The sequence below is a fragment of the Triturus cristatus genome, chromosome 3_1 (assembly GCF_964204655.1).
Source record: "Triturus cristatus chromosome 3_1, aTriCri1.1, whole genome shotgun sequence".
In the NCBI taxonomy this organism is placed as follows: Eukaryota; Metazoa; Chordata; class Amphibia; order Caudata; family Salamandridae; genus Triturus; species Triturus cristatus.
The window spans coordinates 15,705,256-15,726,898 of NC_140583.1; the positions used below are offsets into that span (position 1 = coordinate 15,705,256).

The following is a 21,643-nucleotide window of genomic DNA, read 5'->3' on the forward strand; positions in this document are numbered from 1 at the left end:
CTAAGATTACAGGTAAGTAACGTTACCTTTTCCTCCAAGGTACTCTCCTCAATAGTCATAGTGTTGTGTAGTTCCTATAAATCTATATAGGATCTGCGTGTTTAGACAAAAAACTATGGGATTGGTGTCCAGACTGATTCCAGACACCGCCCACAGGATATTTTTGCCTGTAGACTAGCTTGTACACAGGGCCATTATGGGCCCCTCTTCCCAAGGAGCAAATTGTTTCTGGCAACCATCGAACATGACAACCTGGATCCCTCAGGGATCGTGGAAACACTACAGTACTTTTCGATGAGTCACTCGTGCTCACTTTGTCTCAGAGAGATATTGTCAAGAATTCCTGTCATACGAGGGGAGGAAAACGGTAACCGGCGAAAACGGACTACATCTCCCAGGATGCTTAGCGGTTGAGAGGTTATGTAAACAGGAGAGCTGTTACATAACTCATGGGAAACACGCCCTTATGTAAACAGGAGAGCTGTTACATAACTCAAGGAAAACACGCCCTTATGTAAACAGGAGAGCTGTTACATAACTCAAGGAAACACGCCCTTATGTAAACAGGAGAGCTGTTACATAACTCAAGGAAAACACTCCCTATAAAGGGAGGAACCGGGAGGTACAACGCGGTCGGATATTGTGTTCACACCGACGTACCTGCTTCGTGAAGAGCAGTGTTCCGGAGTGGTGCCCCAGTAAGGCAAGAACGGAGGTAGGTCGAGTCGTTACTCCCTGGGCCGTGTCTTGCCCCATCGTCACCTGTGAAGGACCCGGAAGCTCTACCGGTCAACCATTGAGCTTCGCTTTTTGACTCGGCTGAGTCCAAGCGCAGTGGCGCTTTTGCTGGTTGGAGTCGTAACTCCCAGCCCGACCAGAGACACAGGGACTGCCAGCTGTAACGCACACCAGGAGGTGTTTGCCGCGTTACAGACTCGGAAGTCCACAGGATCGATCGAGCGGCTGCTCTCGGTTCAGTCTTCTTGCTTGTGATTGGGGTATCGGTGAGGCATCACCAGGAGGTGACTCCGCGTCCCGGTGCAGTCTGAGGAAGAGGTTGAGCGGCTGCTCCCTTCAGGTAGAGACCCCGGCTGGGTGTTTCCCTGACTCCCCGATTCTCCCCAACACTCTTCGTGCCCCTCACAGCCTACCGATTGGCATTGTCGGCCATTTCATTTCTGCCCTCTGTTGGCATACGCCGGGACCGGCGTATATGCAGAGGACGGTTAGGACCATCCGTGCTGTGGGCTGGTAACGTACTTAGCCTGGAGGATTCCAGTGACTATAACTTTTGTTTATTCTTTGTATTATATTTGCCTTCATTAAAACAACTAACCCTTCACTAGTGGTTGCGTCCTCATTGTCGTGTCTGTTAAACGATCCTGAGACGTTCAGGGCGTTACAGATATACAGAATAACTGGGGGGGACGTTTTCAATAAGCATTTATTGAACCAGTGTCATTCTAGCATAAACTACGTGTGCTAAGACAGTGAAAATACGTAGGCACATAAGTACATCACAATAATAATGCGTACTCCTACAATGCAAACCCTAGCATGTATATAGGTTTGTAGCCAAGAATCCCCACAGAAAAGAGCCAACCCCATTATCTGATGTGAGAGAGTTAAAGACCCCATCTTGGTCTCAAGTTGGACACCATGCAAAGGGATGTCAGACCACTACGTGCTGGAGTGTCTGCATGCAGGGAATCAGCGTCTTGTGTCAGCATGGAAGTTTCTTCTCCTCTGGTTTGCCCAGCGAAGATTTGGTGCTTATATAACAAACAGGTAACCTCAAGGTTTCTATCTAGATGTGTCATGGTACTGTGGGCATGTCGACGAGGATGATGATAGTGGTGACCCTTTGTAGGAGAGTAGGATCTGCACTTATGCTGCCCCCACTTTTTTTCTGATGTTAACACTGGTTTCTGGCTATAGTCTGACTGGGTCCCTGCTAATCAGGGCCCCAGCCTCTCTGTTCTCTTTAAACAAATTGGAGTGCATAGTAGATGCACTAGTCATTGGATACTGTGGTACCTTATGAGCCCCTAGCATATGGTACCTTAGGTACCAAGGGCATAGGTACTTCACAGGCCTACCAGGGGCTGAAGCATGTATTATGCCACCCCTGGGAAGCAGACTAAATCTGACACCACAGGCCTGCTACTGCAGCCTGGGTGAGGTAGTGTTAGCACTCCTCACAGAGGTATAGGTTCCTATATCTCACCATACACACACATATAAACCTATCAGCCACCCCTATGGCAGACCCTATCAATCCTGAGGGCAGGGTGCTTGGTTAAAAATGTGAGGGGGTGCCTCTGCCTGAGCAGGGCCCCTCTGCAGCTGGCAGGGTCTATTCCTTGTGGCTGGCTGTGGATGCGATTAAACCATATACTCTTAAGTGCATTATAACGTCCCGGTTAATGCTAACTTTGGAATGACTGCATCAAAACATGTCGTGTTTGGTGTCAAACATCTTGGAATCATACCCCCGCACCAGTAACTGGTGTGGGAGTATGATCCCACCCTTCTAGAGGGGATGACATGTACCTACTGTGGTAACACGGTAGAAATCTGAAAGAGCCCTGGCATCACAAAATGGATGCCACCAGCACAGACACTGGGCTGCCCTCCTGCTGCTGACTGAATCTCGCAGTGGAGGAGGCCCAACAATAGGCATCCTGTCACAGGGAGGTGTAACCACCTTCCAGACAGGATTTAGTGCATTGGGGCTGGGTGGGTGCACTCTTAGAGTGCTTTGAAGTCCTGCACTGGGGGAGCAGGAGGCTCCTCTGTGCATATGCCAGCTCAAACCGGTTCAGGGGCTACCTGCCCCTGCTCTGGCGCGAAACTGGACAAAGGGAAGTGGGTGTAACCCTCCCAGAGGAGTGGTCATAGAGCTAGTCCCTCCCTGTCTTTCTTTTAGTATAAGATAGGAAACCCTTGCCATTGCAAACTAGATATCCCTGGACGACGCTCTGAAGAAGAATCCTGGACCTTCGACGTTCCACTACCTCTGGAAGACTGAAGAATCTCCCTTGGAGTCAAGGAGTGACTCCAAGTCAGGCACCAAAACTTTGCATCAACTGTCGCGAACTTTCCCGCGAGTTCGAAGTCCCTGCAGCCCGGAAGTGGATTTCCTGACATCTCAACGCCCATCGTGAGTCTCCAGCAAAGCTGAGGCGAGTGGACCCCACGAGTGACTAGGAACAGCAATACCCGGGTACCGTGCACTATTGTCGAGTGCAACCCCTTCACGACGTTCTACGAACTTGTGCATTGGACCACGTGTGGTCCAAGCCTCCAGCAGGATTTCCACCGAGAATCAGTGGCCTACCTCATCCCGAGTGACCGTGGGCTCCTGTGAAGAGAATCCTCCCGAGGCGTCTTCGCCATCCCTTGCCGGTTGGCTTGTGGGTCCCCTGAAGACTTTTCTACAGAACCAAAGGGCTTCCCTGGTTGCTCCAGGCCTGTCCTGACTTACCCTCGCTGGGTGGGTCCCTCAGACCTTCCTGGTCTGCACCGCTGACTTTCTTCACATTCCACGAGACTTGCTGTTGCCAAGGCTTGTTGGCTCCAATCCGGTTGCCGACACCTCAGTAAGCTGCAGACTTCGTGGGACGCTCAGAATCCAGCTCCTGGTCATCGTCGACGCCTCCTGGACCTCGTGGCTGAAGAGTCAAGACACCCGTGATCACCTGAAATCACCCGACTACTGTGGGCAACCATCTTCCTGGCCCCGGGTCACTGGCAAGTGACTTTGAACACTGTCTCCATTGCTTTCAGGTCTTCTTTCTTCAGAATCCAGCTTTGGATTCCACCGGACAATTCTCCTGTCTTCACAAGCAGCAAGTCTTCTTTGGCTCCCATTGAAAACGACGCCGCGACCCGACACCAAAAGACACCTATGCACCCGGCTTCCCGGTGTGAGGTAACTCTAGTACTCCGGTGCTCCTGTGTGTGTAGGCTCTAGAACTACTTACCCTGTAAGTGACTTGCTTGTAGACTCTCCAGAAGTATCCTAAAACTTTAAAATTCCAACCGCAACTTGCTCCATTGAAGTTTATTAGGATCCGCAGCTGTGTTCTCACACTGCATGCGTCTCCCGTGGGTCCTTTACTTACCTGCCTTGGGTGGATTAGTGAGGCCCCAGTTCTTCTGAATACCTTAGGCCTTCTCCCTTCTCAAGTCGTTCTTCTTATACCTCTTTTTTAGTATATGGTCTGGTACGCCCCTAGGGCCCCAGCCATATAAGGGCTTAATTTGTTGTGAAATGTTGATTTGTGCATATGTCCTTGAATTCTAATCTCATAAAGAGATTAGTAGAGTGTGTCTAGTAATGAATGCATATATATTTTATATATATACCTATGTGGTGTCCTTTCATTTAGTAATTCAAGAGATTATAAGGTAAAACAAGCTGCTTTACATTCCTCTGAGACTTAGCCTGAAGGCTGCTCTCCACAGCTACCACTAGGATAGCTTTCTTTAAAAGGCTGTCTTAAACCTATCTACCATTAGAGTCGAATTGGATTGGTGCAAGGTGGCCACTTTAACTAGTGACCAGCATATACCAGGCCAACTTCTCACATTGGTGGGCAGCGTGTGGGATTACAGCTTGCCATTGTTTTACCAGAAAATCTCTATTTGAATTACTAACTGAAAACCACTAAAGGTACTCAAGGTACATATAAAAGTCAAGCTTTGTATCAATAAGTTCTACTGAACTTAGAGCTGTGAGTGAAGGGATAGCACACTCTTGCTACAGCTCAAGCTAGGATCAGTAGGCCACAAACTAGTGTAGGTAGTACAACACTGCGCAACACTAGAATGTCCTTAAGGGTTGGAACCACTGGGTCCACCCAGCCTCAGTATAAGGACATGACTTTTTTTGACTTGAAAGCCATGTGTGCTGCAAGGCACCTGAGGATAGGACAGAGTCCCTCCACACTACACCTGATAGATCTGCTGACAGCAGATGATCTTAAGTTAGCTCTAGAAGCTAAGGGGTCTGAATCAGGGGGTGGGTCAGCTATAGTCTCTGGGTCAGATGATGAAAATCAAGATGACCTGGACTCTGTGGTTGAAGGGCCAGATCCACAGGGATCTGAAAAGGACAGAGGAATTCTCCCTAAGAGAACGGAGAGTGGAGGAAAGGCCTAGGTCCCTTTCTAGGGAATCTGACCACTCATATCACTCTGGCAGGGAATCTGTCCAGCAGAGGAACTTGTATCTTCCTAGAAGAGAAACCTCCTCTGAAAGAATGTACAAACTGCTACAGTATGAGGAAGCAAGAGTTGCCCTCAAGGCCAAGCAGTTGGCATTAGATAGAGAAGCCTTTGAACTCCAGAGAGCTTCTAGAAAAGAGGGGTTAGAACCCCCTGGTGGCAGCAACAGTGTCCCTAGAGTCAGAGATTACATTCCAGACCATAGGAACCTGTCCAAGGTTGTTCCTCCCTACCAGAGTGGGGATGATATCCACAAATGGATAACTGCTATGGAGAGGGCCTGTAGAGTACAACAGGTCCCCCAGAAACAGTGGGCAGCAATCTTGTGGCTCTCCTTTTCTGATAAAGGTACAGACGAGCTCCTCACTGTTAGAGAAGAGAATGCTGATGATTATGAAGTCCTGAAGAGTGAATTAATAGACGGGTTTGGCTTAACCACTGAACAGTACAGGTTGAAGTTCAGAGACACCCAGAAAGCACAGACTCAGGACTGGACTGACTTTGTTGATTGTGCAACCAAGGCTCTGGAGGGTTGGCTGGTTGGTAGTAGAGTTACTGATTTTAAGGGATTGTATAATCTTATGATGAAAGAACAGATCCTTAATAATTGCCAAAACCAGTTGTTGTATCAATACTTGGTGGACTCTGATCTGACCTCTCCCCAAGAATTGGGAAAGAAGGCAGACAAATTGGTCAGAACGAGGGTGAGGCAGAAAACCCAGAACCAAGGGGTGACACTAAGAAGCAAGATCCTAAGGGCTCTGAGAAAGGTGGGGATAAGTCAAAAGACCAGAAGTCTTCAAAAGGGCCCCAAAAATCTGCATCTGGTGGGGATTCACAGTCCAACAAGGGAAAAGGCCAAAAGAAGCCCTGGTGCAAATTCTGTAAACACAAAGGGCACTGGACTTCTGATTGTACCAAGTCCAAAGACCAAACCACCACCACTCCTGCCCCTAAGGCAACTGTTCCCCCTAGTACAGCTACTGGTGGAGGTGGTAATCAGAATAAGGGTGTAGTAGGGTTGACCCTGGGTTCTGAAGTGGACTCTGGCCTAGTCAGAGTACCCACTCAGGCATTGCTGATTTGTGAGGGAGACCTTGATATGTCTTTCCTAGTGAGCCCCAGGAAGAGGATCTTGTGGGCCCTGGGCAGATCATTCTGGGTGAAATGTACCAGGTTAAAAATGCAAGCAATGTCAGGACCAACCATAGTCTGGCAGTTGTGAATTTCTCCTGGGGAGGGGTAACTGGCCTCAAGAAGGTAGTAGTCAGTGCAGACCTCCCTGTCGAATGTCTATTGGGCAATGATCTAGAGACTTCAGCCTGGTCTGAAGTAGATTTATGGACTCATGCTGAGATGTTGGGCATACCTGCAGAGGTATTTGCTGTGACCAGGTCACAAGCCAAAATGCATCAAACTGAACCAGCTCTGGATCCTGAAACTATGGACCAGATGCTAACCAAGAGGAGGAGCAGTAGGGTTAAGGCAGTGCCTTCCCCTCCGTCTCAGATCACAGATTCCCCTCCTGAGGGAGGAGAAGCAGATCCTGAAGAAGGAACTTCCCCAGAGGGGCGTGAGCCTGATCAGGTTGAGTTCTTGGGGGCAGGCGCCCTTCTAGGGAAGATCTGAGAAAAGAGCAACAGTGCTGCCCCTCTCTTGAACTCCTCAGACAGCAGGCTGCTGCTGAGGCTTCTGGGAGTGCTAGTGGGTCCCATAAAGTTTATTGGGATGAGGGACTCCTATATTCTGAGGCTAGAGATCCAACCCCTGGAGCCACCAGGAGGTTGGTAATACCTCAGAAGTTTAGGGGGTTCCTCTTGACCCTAGCACATGACATCCCTTTAGCAGGACACTTGGGCCAAAACAAGACCTGGGACAGGCTTGTTCCACATTTTCATTGGCCACATATGTCAGAGGACACCAAGGAGTCTTGTCGCTCCTGTGTCACTTGCCAAGCCAGTGGCAAGTCAGGTGGCACAACAAAGGCCCCCCTGATACCACTACCTGTGGTGGGGGTACCCTTTGAAAGGGTAGGGATTGACATTGTTGGTTCCCTTGACCATCCAACAGCATCTGGGCGCAGGTTTATCCTGGTGGTAGTGGATCATGCCACCAGGTACCCAGAAGCAATTCCCCTGAGGACCACCACAGCCCCTGTGGTGGCAAGAGCCCTAATTGGAGTTTTCTCCAGAGTGGGTTTCCCAAAGGAGGTCATATCTGACAGAGGTACCAACTTCATGTCAGGATATTTAAAAGCAATGTGGAAGGAGTGTGGTGTAAATTATACATTCACTACTCCCTATCACCCACAATGCAATGGGTTAGTTGAACATTTCAACAAAACCCTACAGGGAATGATTAAAGGCCTCCCAGAAAAGCTTAGGCAAAAATGGGACCTTTTACTTCTCTGCCTTCTGTTTGCATACAGAGAGGTTCCACAGAAGGGGGTTGGCTACAGCCCTTTTGAACTTCTGTTTGGGCATCCTGTAAGAGGTCCATTATGTTTGGTGTAGGAGGGCTGGGAGTTATCCCTCAAACCTCCCAAACAGGATGTGATGGACTATGTACTTGGTCTCCGCTCCAGGATGGCCTAATACATGAAGAAGGCAACTAAAAACCTGGAGGCCAGCCAACAACTACAAAAAACGTGTCATGACCAAAAAGCTGTGCTGACTGTATACCAGTCAGGACAGAAAGTGTGGGTGTTGGAGCCTGTGGGCCCAGCAGCTCTCCAAGACAAGTGGAGTGGCCCCCATACAATTGTTGAGCAAAAGGGAGAAGTCACCTATCTGGTGAATCTTGTAACTTCCAGGAGCCCCCTTAGGGTGCTCCATGTCAACAGATTGAAACCATATGATGACAGGGCTGACATGGGCTTGCTCATGGCAACTGATGAGGAACAGGAGGAGGAGAGTGACACTCTCCCGGACCTGCTCTCACAGAACCCTGATGATGGGTCAGTAGATGGTGTTGCTTTGGCAAGCAGCCTCACTGATCATCAGCAAACAGAATGCAGAAACGTTTTGCAACAGTTTAGACATATGTTTAGCCTGAGCCCTAGTCAGACTTCCTGGTGCACCCATGAGGTGGACACTGGAGACAGTCTGCCTGTCAAGAGTAAAATCTACAGGCAACCTGACCATGTCAGGGACTGTATCAGGACTGAAGTCCAGAAAATGTTGGAACTAGGTGTGATTGAGCCTTCAGATAGCCCTTGGGCTAGTCCAGTAGTCCTTGTACCCAAACCTCATACCCAGGGTGGTAAGAAAGAAATTAGGTTTGTGTAGACTATAGAGGCCTCAATGCAGCCACCAGGACTGATGCCTATCCAATTCTCAGGGCAGATAAGCTGATTGATACTTTGGCCTCAGCCAAGTATCTGAGTACTTTTGACCTAACAGCTGGCTACCAGCAGATCAGGTTAGCTGAGGATGCCAAGGCCAAAACAGCATTTTCGACCCCTGGTGGGCACTACCACTTTGTGGTGATACCCTTTGGTTTGAAGAATGCATCTGCCACTTTTCAGAGGTTGGTGAACAAAGTTCTGACAGGGATGGAAACTTATTACTCAGCTTATCTTGATGATATTGCTGTCTTTAGTTCCTCCGTGCCAGATCACCTGGTCCACCTCAGAAATATTTTGGAGGCTCTGCAAAAAGCAGGCCTCACTATCAAGGCCACTAAGTTCCAGATAGGGCAGAGTCAGGTTGTGTACCTGGGCCACCTTGTAGGTGGAGGCCAGGTTCAACCTTTACAGAGCAAAATCCAAACCATCATGGAATGGGTTGCTCCAACCACCCAGACACAGACGAGAGCCTTTTTGGGCCTGACTGGGTACTATAGGAGGTTTGTGAAGGGATATGGATCTATAGTGACCCTCTTAAATGATGTTACCTCAAAGAAAATGCCAAAAAAGGTTTAGTGACAGCTAGCTGTCAAAAAGGCATTTGAAGACCTAAAGCAGGCCATGTGCACTGCCCCCATCTTACAGAGTCCAGACTACACCAACATGTTCATTGTCCAAACAGATGCTTCTGAGTTGGGTGTGGGAGCTGTACTGTCTCAACTGAATGATGAAGGTCAAGACCAGCCAGTAGCTTTTATAAGCAGAAGGCTGACCCCTAGAGAGAAACATTGGTCAGCTATAGAGAGGGAGGCCTTTGCTGTGGTGTGGGTCCTGAAGAAGCTGAGGCCATACTTGTTTGGCACTCACTTCATAGTTTAGACTGACCACAAGCCCCTCCTATGGCTCAAACAGATGAAAGGTAAAAATCCTAAATTGCTCAGGTGGTCCATTTCCCTACAGGGGATGGGCTATACAGTGGAACATAGACCTGGGACCCAACATGCCAATGCAGATGGACTCTCAAGGTATTTCCACTTAGAACACGAAGACTCAACTGGTCAAGGTTAGTTTAGTGTCCCTGTGTTTGGGGGGGGGGGGGTTGTGTAGGAGCGTAGGATCTGCACATATGTTGCCCCCACTTTTTTTCTGATGTTAACACTGGTTTCTGGCTATAGTCTGGCTGGGTCCCTGCTAATCAGGGCCCCAGCCTCTCTGTTCTCTCTAAACAACTTGGAGTGCATAGTAGATGCACTAGTGATTGGATACTGTGGTACTTTATGAGCCCCTAGTACCTTAGGTACCAAGGGCATAGGTACTTTACAGGCCTACCAGGGGCTGAAGCATGTATTATGCCACCCCTGGGAAGCTGACTAAATCTGACACCACAGGCCTGCTACTGCAGCCTGGGTGAGGTAGTGTTACCACTCCTCACTGAGGTATAGGTTCCCTATATCTCACCATATACACACATATAAGCCTATCAGTCACCCCTAAGGCAGGCCCTATCAATCCTGAGGGCAGGGTGCTTGGTTTACATGTGAGGGGGTGCCTCTGCCTGAGCAGGGCCCCTCTGCAGCCCTCAGAGTCTATTCTCTGTAGCTGTTTGTGGATGCGGTTAAACCATATACTCTTAAGTGCATTATAACCTAGCCGTAAATGCTAACTTTGGGACGGCTGCATCAAAAAAAGTCGTGTTTGGTGTCAAACGCTTTGGAATCATACCCCCACACCAGTAACTGGTGTGGGAGTATGATCCCATCCTTCTAGAGGGGAAGACATGTACCTACTGTGGAAACACGGTAAAATCCTGGCATCACAAAATGGATGCCACCAGCCCAGACACTGGGCTGCTCTCCTGCTGTTGACCGAAACTCGCAGTGGAGGAGGCCCAACAATAGGCATGCTGTCACAGGGTGGTGTAACCACTTTCCAGACAGGATTTAGTGTATTGGGGCTGGGTGGGTGCACTCCTAGAGTGCTTTGAAGTCCTCCACTGGGGGAGCAGTAGGCTCCTCTGTGCATATGCCAGCTCAAACCGGTTCTGGGGCTATCTGCCCCTGCTCTGGCGCAAAACTGGACAAAGGGAAGTGGGTGTAACCACCCACTCCCCTGACCCTCCCAGAGGAGTGGTCATAGAGCTAGTCCCTCCCTTTCTTTTTGTATAAGATAGGGAACCCTTGCCATTGCAAACTAGATATCCCTGGACGAAGCTCTGAAGAAGAATCCTGGACCTTCGACATTCCACTACCTCTGGAAGACTGAAGAATCTCCCTTGGAGTCAAGGAGTGACTTCCCTGCATTAACGGTCGCTAACTTTCCTGCTCCCGCCGGACTCCGAAGTCCCTGTAGCCCCGGAAGTGGATTTCCTGACTTCTCAACGGTCATCGTGAGTCTCCAGCAAAGCTGAGGCGAGTGGACCCCACGAGTGACGAGGAACAGCAATACCCGGGTACCGTGCACTATTGTCGAGTGCAACCCCTTCACGACGTTCTACGAACTTGTGCATTGGACCACGTGTGGTCCAAGCCTCCAGCAGGATTTCCACCGAGAATCAGTGGCCTACCTCGTCCCGAGTGACCGTGGGTTCCTGTTAAGTGAATCCTCCTGAGGCGTCTTCGCGATCCCTTGCCGGTTGGCTTGTGGGTCTCCTGAAGACTTTTCTAAAGAACCAAAGGGCTCCCCTGGTTGCTCCAGGCCTGCCCTGACTTACCCTCGCTAGGTGAGTCCCTCAGACCTTGCTGGTCTGCACCGCTGACTTTCTTCACATTCCACGAGACTTGCTGTTGCCACGGCTTGTTGGCTCCAATCCGGTTGCCGACACCTCAGTAAGCTGCAGACTTCGTGTGTCACTCCGAATCCAGCTCCTGGTTTTCGTAGACGCCCCCTGGACCTCGTGGCTGAAGAGTCAGGACACCCGTGATCACCTGAAATCACCTGACTGCTGTGGACAACCATCTTCCTGGCCCCGGGTCACTGGCAAGTGACTTTGAACACTGTCTCCACTGCTTTCAGGTCTTCTTTCTTCAGAATCCAGCTTTGGATTTCACCGGACACTTCTCCTGTCTTCACAAGCAGGAAGTCTTCTTTGGCTCCCACTGAAAACGACGCCGCGACCCCACACCAAAAGACAACTATGCACCCGGCTTCCCTGGGTGAGGTAACTCGAGTACTCCGGTGCTCCTGTGTGTGTTGGCTCTAGAACTACTTACCCTGTAAGTGACTTGCTTGTAGATTCTGCCGAAGTATCCTAAAACTTTAAAATTTCAACCGCGACTTGCTCCATTGAAGTCTATTGGGCTCCGCGGCTGTGTTCTCACACTGCATGCGTCTCCCGTGGGTCCTTTACTTACCTGCCTTGGGTGGATTAGTGAGGCCCCAGCGCTTCTGAAGACCTTAGGCCTTCTCCCTTCTCAAGACGTTCTTCTTATACCTCTTTTTTAGTATATGGTCTGGTACGCCCCTAGGGCCCCAGCCATATAAGTACTTAATTTGTTGTGAAATGTTGATTTGTGCATATGTCCTTGACTTCTAATCTCATAAAGAGATTATTAGAGTGTGTCTAGTAATAAATACATATATATTTGATATATATACCTGTGTGGTGTCCTTTCATTTAGTGATTCAATAGATTATAAGGTAAAACAAGATGCTTTACATTCCTCTAAAGACTTAGCCTGAAGGCTGCTCTCCACAGCTACCACTAGGATAGCTTTCTTTAAAAGGTTGTCTTAAACCTCTCTACCATAAGAGTCGAATTGGACTGGTGCAAGGTGGCCACTTTAACTAGTGACCAGCATATACCAGGCCAACTTCTCACACCCTTATACGGAGTCTTATGCAGAAATTGGTAATCCTGCTGTGATACTGAGAATCATCATGCATAATAAATGAGGCGAGTTTTCGGGGAAAACCACACAACATTTATTCAGCACCCATCTATGTAAAAGGTCAGTGCCAGAACCGTTATGTAGAACAATGGTAGGACAAGTGTACGTAAAAGGTTGTGCAACTACCTTGGCCTATATTGGGGTACACTGGGGTTCATAACAATAGGCACAGGAGAGAAGAGAAAGCCCACGTTGCAAACACATGGTAGAGGAATGAAGGAAAAAAATACAATCTCAATACCCAAAAAGGCTCCTGAAGAAAGCTTGCCTATCTGGGAATCTGCCCTGGTACTCGACTCAAGAGAATACTGTCCCATAAATGTATAGACAGACCAAGTGGCAGCTTCAAATATCTCAGAGGTACATTTCTCAAAAGACCCACTGTAGTTGCTTCACCCGTAGAATGGCCATTAGGCCTGCAAGGCACAGGTTTGTTTGCTAACTGGTGCCACGATAAGATATAAGAAACTATCTAAGTGGAGATAAATTGTTTCATGGTGGCCAACAATATTCAAACAACATGTATTACAAATACACTCTTGGACTGTTTAATATGTTTTAGTTAAACAGAATTTCACTACTGTCTTCCCATTAGGCCTGTGTATGGTGCTTCACGCTGAGGATTACAGATTTGGAAAGAAAGTTAGAAAAGAAATGGTCTCATTCACCTGGAAATCTGAAACCACCTTAGGTAGGACACTCAGATAAGTTCTTGCCACTGCTGTGTTTGTTTGAACATGGTATAGGGCAGGAGTTCTTAACCTGGGGTCCGCGGAACTCTTTGTGGCTATTATATTTACTCAGAGGGTCAGTTATCTTTTGAAAACTGCATAATATTTGCAGATTAATAAAGTATATAGGCATCAAAATGCAAAATTAAAAACTGAAATGTTTTAAACATTATGTATGTGTGAAGGACTTTGGAACTGGGGGCTAAAAATTAAGTTGGTATCCTCCACCTGACTCATGTCTAGCAAACAGAATCTAGAATGGAATCTGCAGTTAGAAAAACAAGTTATTTACCTTCTGTAACCCTCTTTCTAGTGGGTACCCTATCTAACCAAAAGCCTCTTTCTTGCTAAATGCCACAGTGGTTTGGGTCTGGTAGCGGTCACACACGGATTACTGCAGGGCCATCTACCTCAAACTTTGAGAAGAACTGTAAATAAACTGGAAAGGCTGAGGCCTCAGATACTCAGACCATGTGTTAAGCGGGTACACAAAACGTTATTGGCTTCTGTCGAATAGCACTGTCAATTCAAGGCTTCATACTTGCTCCATATTACTTATCACCACACTGGTCCATTTTTTTGTTCCATTTTGGTGACCCCTTATGTCCAGAGGACTCTCAGACCTCACAACCAGCACCTTTTGGTGATACAGCAAATTAAATGCACAAGAAGCCGCGGCCTCTTCTATTGAGTTTTGGGTCCTCAGAGGTGCAACAATTTTTCACTGGCCCTCGGGTCTAATTTTCTGCAGAAAACAGAATACTTTTCTCTTTTGCTAAAAGGTGCTCTCTTCTTTATGTTGCTTTAAATATCCCAACCCTATGCTACCCAGGCATAAACACTGCACTTTAGAAGCATAAACACTGCTCTTTAGAAGTTAGTAATCCAATTATAAATAAACTGACATATGGTGCCAGTCAAGGGCAGAAAAGGGGAGTCACACCTGTAGAAAACTAGAAAGTACAAGTGGAAGGCGATCTCCTAACATTGTGCTTGGTGAGTAAGCACAGAGTCAAACGAAGGAGCCCCGAGAGAAGCATACAGCATATTACAGAGCATGGCAAGCCTGCATACATGTAAACACAGACATACAATACTCAAATGCATCCCATAGGGAAGGTCAGGTTGATACTCACCATTGGGGTCTTGTACTTGTGGCTTACCACTTCTTTAGTTTCAGGAACTAGAAACAAAGTGAGAGAAGGAAATGATAAGTGAACAAGACGAGAAATGCTCAACTTGCAGTTGCAGAAATGCAGAGAGTGGAAGGCTCGGGCACCACCCTCGGATTATAAATGCAAAATGAGATCGCATCATCCGAGAGTGACTCGATCAAACACCTTTAGACAAGATTTGACTCCACCAGCCAAGCAAGAGAAGATAGGACACCACCAGCACAGTACAATGCGACTAGACACCGGCACCCAGGCAGCCACGATTAGACACCTCCAGCTTTGTACAATATCAGACACCAGGAAGACAACGTAAGACAGAGCAGCCCATTTAAGGTCAATAGGCTTAGCTACCACCAGCTCAGACATCCTCGGCACAATACAGTAAAGGGATGAGGCACGATGGGCCGATGCTCATGTAACAGGATCATTCAACAACATCTGCCACAGCAGGCAGCCAAGAGACCGAGGGCATCTTCAGAACTGATGCATGAGAGCAATAAGACGACAGACACAGCCAGCCAAACGGGATCCCAGACACAGCTGTCCATCACTGTGCATGAAAACAGCATGACAGATGTGCCAACCCTAAAGCTCTGGGCGCTTTGTAACATACTTTCACCAACTGAGGTTTTATCTCACTGAATGGATTTACAGGCTTTCCATTCAGGTTTTGCTCATTAGGTTTTACTATATAGTGACCATGACCCTATAGTAACCTATGTTTTAAATGAGGCGGATATTAATTAAGCGTTGGTTACTTTGCAAACTGTCCCAGTGTATGAAAAGGGTTTATACCCAGCAGACTCACAGAGTACTACAAAGGATAAAGCACAGAGTAATATACTAGTGTATGAGCAGTAGTGACGGGGCTTCAAACGCAACTGGTAGAGCACAGAGAGACAGGTTAATATAGTGCACAACGGGGAGAGGATTATAGACAGAGCTGACAGAGTGCAGGGGAGCAGTGGGGAGCGATCAGCTGATACAACATGTTTATATGCAATAATATGAGCGGTAGTGACGGGGCTTCAAATGCAACTGGTAGAGCATAGAGGGACAGGTTAATATAGTGCACACCGGTGAGAGGATTATAGACAGAGCTGACAGAGTGCACGGGAGCAGTGGGGAGCGATCAGCTGATACAACATGTTTATATTCAATAATATGAGCAATAGTAACAGACACTACTGCGCAACTCAATCTTTGAAGGTACAAACCAAAACAGAGTGCACAGCCCCTTTAGAGATCCCAAGGGTTAGAGCAGAACTAACAGACATAAGAAAGAAAGCATATCCCAAAGGTGTAATTCTTACTAAAACGATGAACCCAATATGTGTGTCATAAGCATGAGTTTATGCATAAATAAATCTCTCAAAGTTCCACTATTAAAAGCTCTGGCCTCAAAATACAAGACACTTGGAGAGCGAGAATCAGCAAATTTTTTATTGATATTCATCTGATATGATTATCACCATGTTAAAATAAGTAACTGACCAAGATACTTGACATTTATCAGCTAATGGCAACCACTTTATCAACTTTAAATACATATTATGTTATTGACATTTAGTATAGCGCAGAATGAATCACCCCTGAAGGGGTGTCTCGGCGCTAGAGAGCATGAGAAGGAAAACAAGCATTGGCATAGCCAACAGGTCTCGCCTTTGGGACCTTATAAGTGTTTAGCCATGCAACAGTTGCATAACTAAATACTTATAAGGTCCCAAAAGCGAGACCTATTGGCTATGCAAACCGGCCGAAAGTGAAAGTAATCGCGGTAAAGCGCGGCGGGCGCGCACATGCACTGTAGCTCTAGGCTGGCCTGGTAGCACTTTTTGGAGCCCTCACAAAAAGTCTCGCCAGACCAGCGCATGCGCTGGGTCAGGCGAGACCTAAAAAGGTTTCAGAAAAGCCATGTCTTGAGTAGTTCTTGTTTTTTTAAAGCAGGCCAAATCAGAGCAGGACTGAATATGAAAGAGCAGTCTGTTCCAATGGTGGAGACCAAAATCAGAGAATCATCGGCCATCATATTTGGCTATACATATACGTCGAGGGCAAACCAAAAGTTGGCCTTTGAATCAGAGATTCAGAGGAGGACGATATAGCCAGAGTTCTCTTGAAGACAGAGAGAGAAAGCTTTTACCAAACAAAGATTTATGAACTTTAACTGTGCCCAAAGCCTAGTCTTGCCAAGCCACAAACTCGTCCCAACAGCAGGCATATACGGTCTTAGCTGAGGAATGCCTGGCTCCTGAAGTCCTGGCTGCGGACTTCAGGAAGGTGGTAAAAGACTGTCGGCTGCTGTCACTCCATCTCCATGCAGGAAAGCAGAGCGTGCGTAGGTTCAGGTCCAGAACCCTGCCCTGCGGCTGCAACAGGGGATTCTTTCAGAAGGGGCAATCTGATCAGAGGACCGATGCTCATGCTCAGGAGTTCGAGGTACCATACTCTCCAGGCCCTAACCAGAGCCACAAGAATGACTTGGGCGCGGTTGTTCCTGTTCTTCTTGAGAACTCTGGGAAGGAGTGGTATCAGCGGGAAGGCGTCCGGGAGGCCTGCATTTTACTTCAGATGAAAAGCACCTCAGAGCAAGAGCCACCTTGGAAACTCCAGCGTGTAGAAGTGCTGGCGTTACCCGTTCTCGTCTGTGGAGAATAGATTCAACCAAGGTTTTCGCCAGTCCCAGAGGAGACCTTGCACCACCTCCAGATGGAGACGCCATTCATGATCCACAAGGCATCGACAGCTGCGTTCATCTAATTTTGCCTTTCAGAGAGCCCGCTGCCAGGTGTTGTACAACCAGGAAAATGGACTGATGCTCCAGCCATGTCCAGAGGCCCCTGCCACAGGGTCCACGACCCGAATCCAGCCCCGTTTGCTGCAGTAACACATGCTGGTGTTGTTGTCTGTGTACACCTGAACTAGCCTAACAAGTGGATTTGGAGCTGAGATTCCGCTGTTTACCATAGTCCTCTGATCTCCACCTCTCCCAGACAGCTGCCCCAACACAAGAGTGACACATCTGACACCACTGAGTTCTGGGAGTGGAAGGGAGAGGGGTTCGTCGCTGACCCAACCCCGGTATGTCAGCAACAACTGTAGATCTTTTGCAGTTCCCTCCAATATCTGAAGTAGTTTAGAAACATTTCCCTGATGCTCTGCTCACTGGGATTTCACGTTCCAAGGCAGAGCCCCGTATGCCAGCAGGCATGTATCACCAGCAGGATGCAGGAGGCCATGAGGTCCAGCAGCCTCCGAGTCAGTCTCACTGAAATCCAGTATAGAGGCTGGCGTAGAAATCAATTCTTCAGTGGCTGGACCAGGGTGGTTTTGCAGGTGAGGTTTCAAGGCCACCATCTTCTAGCAGCTCATCATCTGTATCAATCATTCTTGAGTCCATGCCAAAAAGGGAGTGTTGTCTCTCTTGTGGAAGCTGCAGATCAAGTGGAGGAAGCGGTGCTAGAACAGTCATCGAGCACAGCTTCAGTCGAGGTTGGACTGGTGAAGACTTGGGAGAGTACTCTGGGTATCTCCTCATCCGAGGTCGATGGATTCAGTACCTTCGTCAAAGTCCTAGGGAAAGGCATTTTCTGTGGTGTTGGAGGCGGGGTCTGGACCAGAGCCTGAGGTGTTGTGACGGGTTCGGAGGGTCCAATTGGCGCAGAGGGCAAACCAATTTGGGGTACTCCAGATGGAGGCCTCTCTGCTCCTAGGAGCCCAAAGGCAACCCATAGGAACTCAGCAAGGATCGGTAGAGCCAGGATAAGGCTGCATGGACCTCTTAGATCTGTTGTGGAGTGTAAGATGTTCCCAGAAACTCAAGTTGTGCCTGAACCTATTGTGGGATTGGCTCTATAGTCGGGCGACCCTAGGTACGAGATCGAAAGCCATGGCGCCTTACCCTGCCTGCTCAGGCAAATGCGAGTGGCAAGAGAGTACCGAGACCCGCTACAATTTCTTGTGATTCTTTTTGGTCTTACTGGATGATTTGGATAGCAATGAAAGTAGGCCTGAGGAGTGGCATCAGTGACTCCTCAAGAGGGAATTGGATAGCAACTCAATGTTGGACTTGGATCGCAACTTCGATCAGTCTTGTCAAGCTGTCTGTCCGTGGTTGGCGATGTAAAGTTTCGCCTTGTGGTCCAAGGTGGCCTTCGGGTTCATCGATGCAGTCACTGTAGGCTTTGGAGTTGTGGCTCGACTCTAGTCACCAAAGGCATAGCTGATGGGGAGTAGCCACAGACATTTATTTGCAACAGTGCCTACAGGGCTAAAACCGTGTCATTTTGTGGGGGGGGAGGAGGGTGACATCCCTTGAACACTGAATTGTTGAAAACATTTGAGGTAAGTGTCTGAGAGATGAGAGTAAGCTCCAAATAAGAGTACGGTGGTGTGGAAAGAAAGAACCAACATCAGCGTATGGGAATAGCGCCTATATAGGCTAAGCATATCATTTCCGGACAGGAAAGGTGTCAGTGCGGAGCCACACGGCGCAACCCACCGGGGCAGCAAGGGACTGCTGGAAAGTTTTTGGATTCAGTCTGACGCCAGTAAATATTCAAAAGGGGCGGAATCTGCAGCTAGAAGTCTGTAACAGAAATGGAAAGCACCATAACAATTAAGTCTTGTGCAGCTCTACTTACTTGAATACTGGTGAAATTTTACTTGAAAATGTTCAAAAAGGCTGGGGTGAAAAAGGATTTGCAAATGTCAACAAAAGCAGAGCATGCTGGAATAAGGAAAGGCACACAAATAGGGCATCTGTGTGCTTCTTACCCTATACTACCAATATCTCTAGATTACTCGAGGATTTTTTCTATTTGCCAATTGCGCAGCCTGTGTGGATGGGGACAGGAGATTAAGCACATGAACATTATTTCTGCTTCCTAAATGCCATAAAAACTTGAACAAACATCTGGATGCGAGTCTCGGTTAAAGCCAACCTATAAATACATGGATGTTTTTCTGAAACTATTGACCTTGAAATACAGTCCTATGTTCAGTATACAGCTGACATCATTAAAGAAGTAGAGGGCCTAATTTCTGAACATAAGCAACAGACTTTGGTTACGTCTGCTGTAGAGTTCTCTCTACACAAAATGTAATTTAGAACTCTACTTTATTCAACACACTACAACACATAAGGTCCCTACAACGTACAATTGGCTGAAGCAGCATTCAAAAACATTTCATGGAGACTACTACTAACAGATCAAGGAAGTGGCTACGGGGTGTTGGTTTGCCCCGGAGATAGCCATTCTCTGTAAGGCCCAGTATAAAGAACTTGGATTTATAACCACAATCCCTACGACTCATGTTACCTCTTGGCGAAGATATATTAATTATGGTGGTTTGTCGGATCCACGCAGGCATTTAACACGCCTGCCTTAACAATGTGGTCCGAACAGTGAGCGTGTCTTTACAACCCGTTCCTTACCACACAAGACGTTATAACGACATGCCTTAGGGAAGCGCTGGACTTTGGAATAGTATAACTTACTATTCCAACTCCAGGCTGCGCAGCAGCAGGGAAAGTGTTGGACTTCAAGTCCAACATCAATGCTTTCCTTAAGACAAATTGTTGTAATGACTTGCATGGTAAAGGAATGAGTTGTAGAGACGAATTTGCGGTTTGGACCACGTTGTTAAGGCACAGTGTGGTTCAGTACGCAATGTAATTATATTTTCTGCAGGTGGACTGAGACCAAAGAAACACATATGACTTCACATACTGGCTGTATCACCACCCAACACACACCAAATTCAGTACATACAGATAGACCACAATGAATCACCTGGATAAATAGATGGAAAAAGACCAAGCCAGCCTAACTTCGTCAGTGAACATTAAACCCATAGATTTAAACTCCTCCATTGAAGAGGTTGCCTTCTGAGCAGTTTACAGGACAATCTCCCTCCTGGACAATTGCTTCATATCAGAAGCAACTGTACCGCAAAAGAAGATTACTTCAATCATTCAGATAACTTTATCCAGAGGCTCAAAGAACGAGGGTGACCAAAGAAATGTCTCAACAGCAGAAAGAAAGCATGGTTTGTACTGAGGGAAACACTATCTGAGAAGAATGAGATCAGCACCAAAGAACTTAAAAAATAATTCTGAAACAAATGGCATATATTGAACATCTTAGAATGTCTAAGGGATATACCATTGTCACCCTCAGGACAAACAAGCATCAGAGATCTTAGAGGAATAGCCCATCTACACAAGATCAGTTACAATGATGCTTACATCACATAAATGCGGAATCAAAAGGGACACAAGAAAATGTTAAATTCCAACGTAAAGTCTTCACTAACTGTAGCATGAAGAACGTTGTTTATGACATTTATATGCCCTTGCAAAAAACTTTACATTTTAAAGACAAATCAAAAAAAGAGTTGGTCAACATAAATCCTGTATTAAGTTACTTACCTTCAATAGCTATCTTTCTGGTAGATATTCCAAATAACCGTGGATTCTTCACCTTGTGAATAATCCAAGGCGTCAAATTGGATCCGTAAACTTTTAGAGCAGCTGTCCTGAGCGCCACAAGCGGACATCATGCAGCCCCATGCAGAAATTGTCCACTCGAGACCGGACGAGAAGAACCGCCTCTAAACTCATACGTGCTGACGTCAGCTTCTCATTAACCTGTTTGCTTCCTCAGATACAGAGCTCATCGCCATTGGCATAACCAGTGTATAGATCTCTATACTGGGACCTTTTTTGAAGGGAAAATAGTTCAGTTCACAGAACTTGGAGGTGGGAGGGTCACGGAGGAATCTGTGGTTTATCCGTGAGAAAAAAATAGCTACCAAAGATAAGTAACTTGTTCTTCTGATAGACACTTCTAACCACACATTCCTCATCTTGACAAAATAAACCACAGTACTACCTCTTACAGTAGTGGGCTTGTGAACTGGCTTGTACTAGAAAGACCTGCGGGACTGAGTGGGCAAAAGCCCCTCTGGACGGACCTGGCTGTCGAGGCAGTAGTGCTTTGTGAACGTGAGTGCTGACGGCAACATGTCCATCGGACAGATGTCTAGGCAAGCACTTTGCATGCTAAGGTAGCAGTAGCAGCTTTGGCTCAGGTAGAGTGAACACGCACGCCTTCTGTATGCTGCTTCTTTGCCCGTGCATAACCGATCGTTTTGTAGAGAACAATCTATTGAGAGATGGTTCATTTTAGCACTGCCTTGCCCATCTTTGCTCTGGAGAACCCTACAAAGAGCTGATAGTTTACTTAATACTCCTTAGTACAAACAATAT

The 21,643-nt window shown here is 47.3% G+C and overlaps 1 protein-coding gene across 23 annotated transcripts in view; it reads right to left on the bottom strand.

Moving 5' to 3' along the window:
- MADD (MAP kinase activating death domain) overlaps window positions 1-21,643 on the bottom strand; it is a 987,832-nt gene that overhangs the window by 47,437 nt on the left and 918,752 nt on the right. For all 23 annotated transcript variants that reach the window (XM_085646575.1, XM_085646564.1, XM_085646561.1 and 20 more), the window contains one exon: window positions 14,332-14,378. In XM_085646575.1, coding sequence (XP_085502701.1) covers window positions 14,332-14,378 — 47 coding nt within the window. The remainder of the gene's footprint in view (window positions 1-14,331; window positions 14,379-21,643) is intronic.